Below are 12,283 nucleotides of genomic sequence, written 5' to 3'. Positions count from 1 at the left end.
GGTTTCAAGAATGCTTAAGCAGGGAAAGAAAGAAATTAACAAATACAGTATAGTTGTTGAACATGAAAGCTATCAGAAGAACTAAATTACTTTGTAGAGAATTTTAACTTTTCAAAATGTGTGGACATTGAGTCTGGCATAAGAATAGTTGAACTACTTTTAAAATGGCTATCTGGGAAACAACTGGTGTGTAACATGTCTTTTTGTTACACTGCTGTAGGAGGAAAATAATGTTCAATTAATTCATTTGATGAGGTTAATAGAGCATTTTGTAATACAACCTACATAAAGCATGTGTCTTAAAATAGCAAGAAATCTGTCATGGGGGCATGTTTGGTAAAATATTCAGCTTTTAACAAAATCCACTTGTCCAGGATTTTCATTCCTCTTATTTCAGCTGTCAATGCAAATGCCTAAGTCCAGGAATGCAAACTGCATGTTCAGTCAGTCTCTTTAGAAAAAAAATAGGGTTTTTTTTTATCTCAGCTTCATTTTCATTGTCTTTAACTTATATATTCATGTACATTGGTAAGATGTAACTTCATCAGAAGGTAAGTTGGGAATTTAAGGCCTTCCAAAGTTTATTTGTAGCACAACAATATGGGCAATATTTCTGCGAATAAAACAACCCATCCTACATACTTTGCTGTTGAAGAATCCCTCTTGCCTTCAGCACTAGTATATTACAGTCAGATTAGGTATAAGGTAGTGTTTTGAAAAGGTCAGTCAGTATAAATATGGTGTTTACATACACACCAAAAAATTCTCCACATAATGAACTGGTTTTCTTCCTTTAAGAGATTAGGGAGGTGCCATGATTAGAATGTTTATAAGGAAGGTGAACTTAGAAAGACTTCATATAGTCTGATCATAAGAACAATAAACTTATCTTTCATCTACAGGAAATAAAACCAGATGAAGTTACCAGACTTGCTCTTAGGACAGAAGTTAATTTTGAAAGTGTCTGCAAAAAGGTAAGACTTGCTGGTTTTTGTTTTTCTTCCCCTGCTTCTCTCAGTGTGTAAAGGTCCATGTGTGGGTACAAGTACATGGATTTCACACAATGTGTCTTGTTTGTTGTGTTGTATCTTCATTGTAGATATTCCTTTTCTGAGGAGGTTTATCCTCTGGGACGTATCTACAGAACAATGAATAGCTATGCAGTATGATTTGTCATTAGTCGGGTGGGCTAGTCCATAGTAATTAGAACAGAATACCAGTAAGCGTAGTAGTGATTTCTTAGTCTTTATAAGTAGATTTGTTTTGTTTATATAGTATATATACGTGATATAGTATAAATTCAATTAGTATAAATTCATTTTCAGTTAGTATAAATAATCTAAGTAAGCTTTCAGTTGGGAAAAGGCACTTTTAAATGCAGAGAGAAGTTTCCATGTGTAAACAAAACAGGACAAACATTAACTTGAAATAAAGGTGGAATTCTAACACCCCTGTGGCTCATTCATTTCCATTTAATGTTTCTCTTGAAGCCAGTATCAAATATTAACAGCCTAACTAAAGATGTCTTAAGAGATTAAATGAAGACACAGAAGTGCGAAGACACTCATTGAAATAAGCAGCTGAGGCCAAGAGCAGTCCTCTTTCAAATAGCATTTTACATTTTTGATGCAAGAAAGCAATTCTGAGTTTAAAAATGTCAGTGCATGAAGTTTTATGGGTTTTTTCACTTTATCCTTAATTCCCATGGGTGGTCACTGAGGAAGGCTGACACTTGAAATGTTTGTTGTACACAGGGTAAGTTTTAATGTAGACTTGAGTAATTTACTCCTGTGATGGCATCATTAGTTTGTGATTTAAATGTGCTGTTACATATTACAGTCGTGTGATGTAGTTCAGTTATTAGCATAGTGTGCAACAAGTTTTTCAGTGTTTTATGTCAGCAAAATCAAGTTAATAGGAAAATATCACAGGAATTCGGTATTTCTGGAGGAGTGTTTGGGTAGAAGCATCCTAACTGTTTTTCCTTCTCTTAATGATAGAAGAGAGTAAGGAAAAGGTCACAGATACACTGGCATGAAGCTAAAAAGCATTCTTCTTTTAAATTTATTTGACCAGGATTTTCCACTGTGAAGATGAGGCAGTCAGAAACTGCTTACTGTGATATTAGAATTGGGGCAGACACAAAGATTTTGAATGTGTGAGGACACATGGAGAGGGATTTTGTTCTTGAAGAGGGATGCTAAATTGAGTGACATTTTGTCATTTAACTGTATGAGATTCTTCTGCCAAGATTTCAAATTCATCAGGTTTATGCTGATTTCATAAAGTGAAGGAGCACCAAAATGAAATTATTGATGCTATTTTTTAAAGGAATTTGTAGGTTCACAGTTGGAATTTTATTTTCCAAGGTGGCAATTTTATTGAAAAGAATGCTGAAGGAATTTAATTAATCTTATTTTCTATATATTTTTATATATTCATTATTTTTATATATTATATATATTTTATATATTCATTATGTATTTATATATCACTCATGACTGATGGACTGTTTCTCATATTTACTTAAAGTATTAAAATAGGCTTTAAGTTAGCTTTAATTCTTGAAAATGTATATGCATGGAGTTGTTTCGAAGTTTTAGTCTGTTGTTTTTTCTGTTACTTTCTGCTGGTGGCCCAGTTTTTCCAGGGAATGGAAGTCTGTTAATTTCACAGTTTTTAGTGGACGGAACTTATATTTCAAATCAAGCTGATGAATAGATGCTGATCCTTTTTATAATCTGTAGAGGGTTTTAAGCTCTTTGCAGTAGGAGAATAGGTACAGTATATATCATAACCTCACTGGTTGCTTTTGGTTGACCATAACATATCCCCAGCCAAAGAAGGCATCTCTTCTGTGCTTAAACAGAAGTTAATTCTCCAATATTTCATTTCTTATTTTTCCACAGTTAGTCATTAAACATATAATAAAAAAATTGGTTTTCTATCCTTAGCAATATTCTGTAGTCTCATGAAATACAGACCACATTGTTTACCTTTTCATTAACTTGAGTTTCAAAATATTTGAAGGAAAACATCCTGTGGCTGTTTTCATTTTCAGAATAGGTTTGTTTTCATTGATAAAAGGCAATCTGCTTTTAATTCATTGTGGAATGCTGAATATTAGTTTTACATAGTGGTCATGTAGTCAAGATATTTTTTTAATTGCTTCTGCTCACTGAGTTTTTATGTTCCATTGCTGTTTCCCAAACTTTTTCAGAGTAAGTTAAGCATACTTTTCTGTTTAAAAAGAGTTTGCATATATTCCAGTCAAGTACAATGAAATTGTGCTAAGTGTTTAGCAGGTGGCAATTTACTGGGAGTTCCTGTGATTTAGATTTCAATATGGCTGTATTGATAATAAGCAGATCAGATTTATCAAGTTGCAGGGGGTGTTGGCAACAGTCACCAGCCCCATGACACAAGACTTTTTATAAAAGCATTACAAGAAGCAGCTAGTAAACAATTCTTTGTGTATGTCTGCTGAAATATTTTTTATCAATTTGAATATTGTTGCAGCTAGCACCATTGTTACCAACAGGTAATAAATACTATTGTAAAAATTGGATTTTTACAATACAGTAATACAAAAATTGGATTTTTACAATACACAACGAGGCACTGTCCCATCCCATCCCACATCACATCAATCCAAAACTCCTCCACATGAGAACACCTTCTCATAGCCCTCCATATAATTCCCATAAGGCTTCTAATCCTCAGACCTGAACTAATCTCCAGTATCCCCATATGCAAGTATAGTTTCAACCAAAACATTAGACCACGACTCTAAAAATAGAAGTTAAACCCTTCTTACCTGCCGAGGAGAGGTAAAACCAATGAGAACTGCTAACTCCTGTATCTGTAAAAATTGTAATAAATGTTACCATGCAACTTTGACTAGGCTTTATATTGTTGGTACTATTTACAACTGTTGAAGAACAGATCCTGTATTTTGTAGATTTTCTCCTAGTTCTCGTGCACTTTTTGTACCAGGCTGTGCATTGTCTGTCACAAATATATTTGGCAGACATTAGTAAAATTAGAAAAACATGTCATAGAGCTCATATTTTAAACTCACATTTGCAGCTGTGATGGCATTTTGAACTGTTGCACACAGCATATATTCCTGCAGCGTACAGGAAACTTGATTCATCAGTGTTGTGCTCCAGGACACTGAAGTTATAAATTGGAAGCTAATCCTAATAATGATCTTCATTACAAGCTGAAAACTGAACTGAGCACTGGCAAAGTCTTAACTGTTATCTTCAACTTGTTGCTAACAGAGATTTAGAGTAGTTCAGATAGGTGAAGATAGACAGGATAAATAAGTTAATATGAATTAATGTTTTTATTACAAAATTATGTTTATAATCTGGGCTGTTTCCTTAAGAAAAGAACATGTTGGTCCACCTGCAAAAACCTTCATCATAACCACAGTTGGTTTTGTTGCCTTTGCTAACAGATGTTGACTAACTTACTGTAGCATCTCATCTAGCTTTTCTTCCAGTAAGTCTTTGGTGTATAGCACATAAGGAAGAAATGTGTTTTAAACACTTGAGAATGACAGAATTCCAGCATAATGGAACTGTGCTTACAAGCAGTGATATGTCATCTTGCCTTAAGTCAAAATACTTATTATTTTTTCTAAAGAATAAATTCTGTGTGTTTCCAAATTCAGGAACAGTCTGATTTGGGGAGCTGGGTTGAAACAGAAATTAACTATGGTATTTTACTTAGAGTGTAGAATAGAGTACCAGTATACATTATGATCAGAGATTGGATTGAGCATGTGCTTCTGACTTGCAGAACAAGCATTCACAGATCATAAATACCACCTGTATTTTTTGCCTCCAGATGCAATCTTCATGTAATGGTAGGAGCATAATATTCCCTTCTTTTACACTGATCTTTAATCTATGGTCCTTGAGAAGAATGCCACCTTTTCCTATTAAGTCTTCTATTTCCACACATTGCTCAAATCATGTTGTGTTTGAATCATGCAGATGCTTGTCTGCAAAGAGGATTCTGCGCAGCAAATACTGAATGTATTATGATCCTCAGAGGTTTTTTGGGGCCACATCTCAAGATTACTGAAAAGCTGGCCCCAGTTTCTAAATGTGTTAAAAAAATTTGTAGGCCAGAAATGTAAGTCATTAGTAGGTTCTTTTTTTTTTGCTTTTTTTTTCTTTTTCCCTTAATTTAAGTTCTGGCAAGCTTGTTTTGGATTGCTTCATGTACAGGAACCAACTTTGTCTTGTTTGGAATTTAAAAGGAATTCAGAAGGCTTTAGAAATAGGATCTCAGGCAGCTTATGAAAAGCCATAGGGAGACATGCCAGGATTTAACTGAGCAACTGGGTACACAGTGTGAGTTTGGTCGTTTAAAATCTAAGCTGCCTGATGAGGACAACTCGGCTTAACATGATTTTGGAGGGTTGACATTAGTGCTGTGTGGCATCTGGTGCAGATCTTTTTAACAGATGCATAAAGATATAGTACACTTAGAAGTTCTGGGGCTGAGTGCATTTGGTGTCTTTGGCACTTTACCTATATGGCTTAAATAAACTTGGGATGAGGGAACCAACCAAAGTACTAGCAGTAATATGAAAGGGTTTTCTGTGATTTATCAAACAAGACTTTGACTTATTCACATGTGGGAAGACCATTTCTGTTTCACCTCCCAAACTTCTCCTTGAATTCACTCAGTCTCTGGGCTAAGGAAGTCCTTGGGCAACAAGGACATGAGAAAGGTGTCACTGCTCAGGACAGACAGGAAGAATGACAAAGTTATAGGGCTAAATATGTATTAATTTCATTTCTTTCAAAACTGTGTTTCAAGCACATTATCACCATAGCATTTGTCAGATTCATGTTCTTTTGAAATTATGCAGGTGATGGCCTGAGATTAGTCTATCAGTTCACAGCCTCTCTGTCATTGGTAAACAAAGAGCCAGCAAGGGTGTAGTCACAATACTAGTTTTGTTCTTCTTTTTAGATTTACATTGAAAATGTTTTTCACACCAATGGTATGTGAAACGCAGTTTATGGAAGGCTGCTAGCTTTGAGGCTTTAATTAACAGTGGGTAATTAATTGGAGCACCAGGTGTCCCAGAATAACTCAGTACATGGATACAAGCCATCATTCTTGCTGAAGGAATGCATGAGACATTGTTCTACTAAATACACTTATTTACTAAGGAAATTTCAAAATTAGTACTGCTTGTACTTTTGAACTTTGTGGCAGGATAGGAAAGATCTAAGTTCTGAATCAGGTAGAATTTTTGATTAAATACATCTACATCTATAGAGGAACAGTCATATCTGTATTTCTTAATTTTGAAAAATAGAAAGGTTTCTCTCTCATCTGATAATCCTAAATGTATGTTTGTGATCTTTTTCTTCATTTATTTTTAAAATGTACTTCCTAGTTGAAAATATCTAAACAAACCCATCTGCATGTACTGTAGATTTAATCTGAGGAAATGTACTAAATCATAAAAAGGGCCCCTAAAAAGAGTCTTGTGCATTTTAATTGGAGACTTCCTGCTAGCTTCAAAGGCTTTGGGTCAGACACAGAATAGTCGCTATCTTTCGTTTAGTGTTTGGAGGATTTTTCCACAACCTCCCTTCTCCTCCCCCCAGCCCTCCTGAAGAATTCTACTCATGACACAAACATACTAATTAGTCTTGATGTTATTATTGATGTAAAACTTCTGTTTCTGTTGTTAGTGCCTTTAATAGTAGATTCTTATGTACATGGATTTTTAACATTGCTTATGGAAATATTTTGTTTGCAGTACATAAACCATAGGGACAAGACTACTGTATGAATCAATTTTCTTTGTAACACTGATGTGATAGTCCATTAGTGTTGTATAATATGCTTATCATTAATATGTTGCAATTTTGTGGTTTGATTTTGTCTATGTGGGGGCAAATGGCTGGTGGTTTTGGGGAACCCATGAAAAACTTGATTCTCCTTTTTATCTAAATTTTGGTTGTTACATACTGATAATTTAATAGCCTACCTGGATTTCATAGATAATCTCCATGTCACTCAATCCCCCCTTCCCTATAAGTATTAAGTATTGGAAATGTTGTTATCTTATTTCCTTTTGCTTCAGAAGGAATGTATTGCCTTACTAAGTACATGGTTGTTTCTATTCTCCAACAAAGTGTTCATACTGAAAATAGTAAAATAATAATAGTCAATTTATTTTCCTACATGTTAAAATGTTACCTTCCCATCTTATTTCAGTATGAAACAAGAGATACTAATTTGCATATGAGATGCCAGATAGACTTTTCTCTCTGTAATAGATGCATCTGTCAACATGTTATATTTTTTGGAAATATGTTGCATTCATTTAATATTACAATTTCCTGCATCACAGACTAAGATAATTGTCTTTATGTTGGGCATCAGTGTTACAGAGTTTAATTATTTTGGTTCTGAGTATTTTTACTCAGTTTCAATGGAAGTTACACTAAATGTATGAAGCCACAGTTTCCTGAGAATTTTCCGTGTCAGACACCAGATGTTAGTCTTAAACAGGAATGTCTGTGATCTTTTGAAGACCACTGATGAAGTGAAGAATTTTGCATTCATTGATGAATATCACATTCAGGTGTAAATACTTTCTCTGTGTAACTGATTGTTCTTTATTTTCTTTTCCTGAAAGTTCCTCATCTTCCAAATTTGATCACTTGAACTCCAAGCTGTTTAGCATGGCCTTTATATATACCAGGCTGTATTTTAGAGCCTAGAATCCATTACTGTGGCTGCAACTGAATTTTTATGTCAGTATAAATGAAGTTTGCCAGTTTTTGAGGAATCTCTCTCCAGTCTTCTTCCCAGCTACTTTGCTTTGCAATTGTCCATATGTCTCCTAGCCTAGCCAGTATCAATCCCTCCCCAGGCTTCCTGTGGGAGAGTACAGAGTTGTGCTGGGTTCTGTACATGTCACTCCCACCTTATCCATCTTCTCCAGTTGCTCCTTCACATCCAAACTAGGCTGCATACACACTCCACTGTAGTGCCACTCTTTGAGAGCAAGGAGGTAGGCTAGACCAGAGCTAGCATTGTCTTCAACATCAGAGTAGCAGTTGCAATGAACTTTGATTGCAAACAGCTTTGATTTTGTTAATTCTGGAAAATCTTCTTTTAAAGTTTAGTATCGAAATAAGTTGCTAGTAACTTTGGCAGTGTTTCACAGAGATATTGTTTATCTCTGACACAAAAGGGCTGTCTCCTTTCAGATTTTAAATTGCTAGTCCAAGAATCTTTCTACCACTCATTTGCATTCCTGTGAGGCTGTATTTCTTAACTTTGTTGCCTAGTTGAACAGGTCAAGTTTGCTAAAGTACAGTCTTGTCCCTAGACTCAGAAGTGGTGTGATTGCCTTTGATTTGAATGTGCTCATTTCATTTACTTGATGTGCCAGACCAGAATGTGGGCAAGCATATCATAGTAAAGCTCAGAGGAAGTTGGTTCACATTTTGGTGAGTGAGACTTGGCTTGGATCCCCGGGTAATTCAAACAAAATGAATATGCTTGTGAGGGTATAATGGATAAAAAGCAGGGTGGGAAGAACAGTGTTGTTAGAGTCAGATATGCCTGTGGCAGTGGTGTTGTGGTGCATGATGCTGCACATATGCATGGCTGTACTTCTTCAGTCACAGAAAGATTTATGTTACAGCACTCACAAAAGACAAGCAACTCACAACTTTCATTCCTATTTTAAATTAGTATTTGAGTGATGTGTGATCAGTATCTATCTGGATATGAGCTGTCACAAGAATAATAGAAGAGAATATTAGAAGTAGTCTTGTTTCTAAACTTTCCTTGAAGAAAATACAGGAAAAGTGGCATGAAAAGAGGTTCTCAGGGTATTGTGGTTGATTTGGCAACTGTTTGGTTTGGTTTGGTTTTTGTTGTTTTGATGGGTTTTGGGTTTGGGTTTGTTGTTTGTTTTTTTTTTAAATAAAGGAAGGCCAAGTTACTGATGGCCACAACCTCCTTCTCCAGAGTATTGCCCAGACTTGCATACAATGCCTATGAGGCAGAATATCAGTGCCTAGACAAGTGTATGGTATAAAAATGAGACACTTAGATATTTGTAGTATGTTTGGGGCCAGGAAAAGCTGACATGAAAGATGACCTGCAGCATAATCATTATTGCACTGGGTTCTCAGCACTAAAAATTTTAAAGGACATACAGGAATATTTAAAAGCACAGGGAAGGTTACATGTATGGAGGAACATCAAACTAACAGTGATATGACGCACAGGGAACATGTGGCTACTTTTGAGGATGTCTCTTACAGGCTAAGGACAGAACAGCTTGATCCAACAAGTAATGAAGGTAAATCAGACTGACTACAGTGACAGTTGATTGACACCTCCACTACTAAGGTACAGGGAAAGAGTGTAAATTATGAATCCTTCAGTATTAACCCTTGCACTGAAAACCATAATGGCTAGAATTCCTGACATGTATCATCATCACATGATATAGATGCCCTCTTCCACCACATCTTCAAGATACTTAATGCAATTTACCATCTTTACAGGGATAATGAGATGTGATGTACATGCATGAGAGTGATACTTTTGACTGAAGCACTGTAGTTTAACAGCTCAAAGGTATTACCAGAAAAAAAACGCACCCAGAAGTGTTTTGAGTGGAAGTACCAACTGTGACAAAAGTTTGATACCAGTTATGTACTGCAGGCCCCAGTGAGAATGGTAATGGTGAACAGAAAATGTTCAATGAGACTAGAGAAGCTACAAATTTAGGACAGATAATAAGAGCAGGTATTTTCAGTTATGCTTAATCCTTTTGAATACTAAAGAGAGAATGTTTACATTGTATATTTTATGTATCTATAGGGAAAGTAATCGGTTTGTAAAGTTGATCCACATGAAGGGGCAGGGGAGATGGATTTGTGCAACCAAATGACAAAGGAAAATGTTTCCTCTGTCTTGCCATCTATCTCAAAATCCTCTGGGAATAGATACTCATTGAGCAATTTCAACCAAGCTTTCTGTAGCTTGTTTTAAGAGATTTAACTTCCAGCAGGAAGGCTTTTTTCTGTTTTTGTGAATGTGAGAAATCAGTGAACCCTGGAGAGGAAAATGGCCATAGTTTATTTTGTCTTGATCTTGCTTTGAGAAGCATGATAGAGGTGGGACTCTATGATAGTGTGCCAAGTGAATGCACTCCTGTCTAGAAGAAAAGTGCAAGGAGACCACATTAGGTAGAATTTACATGAGTTTAAACATTATTTTGGTTACTTGCTTAGAGAATTTTAAGTTTTAAGAAGCCTTTAATATTATATAAGCATGTGTGATTACTTATGTTAAAGACTAACAGTTCCTTGTGCATTATTAACTGGAAAAACTCTTCCTGTATATTTGCTTTGTCATGTGACTCAGAATTGCATTGCAAAATAAAAAAAAAATCTGACATTCCTGATACTTCTGAAAATGAAAACCAGCTGCTAGTGTCTTATGCTACTTTTATTTTTACAAATAAAACTATCAGTTTTTCATTATGTATATTATGTAAAAATAAAGTACATTTTTCTGATTTGTTCCCATCTCTGCTCTCCAGGTAAGTTTTTAAAATGCCCAACTAAGTACTAAGAAATTGATACTTAGAAAAATCAAAAATGTAAAATAAAAGTTATGGAATTAAGCAGGCTCTTTCAGCTCATTAGGAAGCCCATCAATCTGCTGTTAACCCTGGAAAACTAGGAAGAAAAGTGCTGGAGCCACCGTTGCCTGAAACTGTAGATGGTATTCCTGAATTATTGGAATTCTGTTTAAAAAAAATTCTCATGTATTGGGATGCCAATGAACATAGCTGCTAACACCATCCACGTGAAAAGGTTTTAGCTTGGTAAAATGACAGCGTAAGTTTACAGCACATTGCACCTCGCTAGCAATATTGGTAAGTAAGACAAAGTATTGGAAACTGGAGGTAAATAGTGACTTAATGGAAATATAACAACATTAAATATCTACTGGTGATGATCTGGTTTTTCTTGGATTTGGAATTCAAATAACTGCCGAATTATTGGAGTAGTTCAGTGGTTGCGCTAGGAAAACAGCATGCCAGAGTTAAGTAATAATAATGTAATAGCCTAGAAGATGCCTGAGAGCCTCTAAGCATAATGTTTCTGTGTGCCATATAGTGAAATACCAGCTATAAAATGTGAACCCCAGGATTGCCATCCATTTTACATCCATTCTCTGCTGATGTGTTCAAGTGGTACCAGGGATAACGTGTGTATCTGACGTGTGTTTATCTTTAGAGTTGGCCTTGAATGCATTAAGTCAATAGACTTCACAATGGAAAATCTACATTTTGGTACCAGAGAACTGGCATGCTTATCTCTGATGTTTTAATAGTTTTTCAGTGAATTGAGCTTGTATTTCCATTTTCTTTTTCAGAAAAAGTCTAAAAGACATATATATATTTAAAAAAAAGAATCTGTTTTCAATCATCCACACAAATTGCAGTGTGGTATGCCAAGAAATGCTGTCTTGAGTAGCATATTATAACATGGCCTAACCCTGGTTAGGTGCGGTGCTTGTGAAGTCTTTTAAATCATCTGTGCTTCCAATTCCCTCTCTCTTAGTTCCTTCAACAGGAAGGACTTTGAACAGAAGTACATCTCTCCTGAGAGTTTTATCTGAAGACATTAGCTTGACAATACTTTAGTTATATATAGGTGTGCTCCCTGTCAGTAATGCTTGCAAAGGTAAAGGTCTGAGCAAGACAAGATTTGTGCACAGGGATAATTTTTTTCCTTTATGTTATAAATTATCTGAAATATACATTATTAAAGTGGCACTTGTTTTTGAAATGTTAGCCAGTTTTAAAGCATTACATCTGTTTTAAATTTGAAGAGCTCAACTGCGTCTACTTCCTCTGCTATAAACTTAAGTTCATATATGCTTACACTTACAGTGCAGTATCAGCCTGCATCTGAATAGTTATAGTTTGAGGTTTGAGCATCTGTTTTAAAGTGAAATATTGTAAGGATATTTCAAGATTGCATCCCTGATAGTTTGGTACAGAGTTTTGTCAGCATATCCATGTCATAGGGAGAGTTGTGAATATCTCAGTTCTGAAACTCCTTTGGTTCATCCAAGACAGAATATTTTGGACTTTTTGGTTCATTATAATAGTTTTAATAATACAGTAATTTAGTTGCTACCATGAGCTCCCCTCAGTCTTTGGACAAGCCTGTGATGCGCAGCTGACTCATGG

The 12,283-nt window shown here is 35.4% G+C and overlaps 1 protein-coding gene across 1 annotated transcript in view; it reads left to right on the top strand.

Annotated features, from left to right (window-relative positions):
- Positions 1–12,283, top strand: part of SRFBP1 (serum response factor binding protein 1) — a 68,959-nt gene that overhangs the window by 44,185 nt on the left and 12,491 nt on the right. The window contains exon 4 of the mRNA XM_030968223.1: positions 903–974. Coding sequence (XP_030824083.1) covers positions 903–974 — 72 coding nt within the window. The remainder of the gene's footprint in view (positions 1–902; positions 975–12,283) is intronic.

This window comes from Camarhynchus parvulus, chromosome Z, assembly GCF_901933205.1.
Source record: "Camarhynchus parvulus chromosome Z, STF_HiC, whole genome shotgun sequence".
NCBI classification, from domain to species: domain Eukaryota; kingdom Metazoa; phylum Chordata; class Aves; order Passeriformes; family Thraupidae; genus Camarhynchus; species Camarhynchus parvulus.
This window is presented reverse-complemented; position numbering and strand designations above follow the sequence as displayed.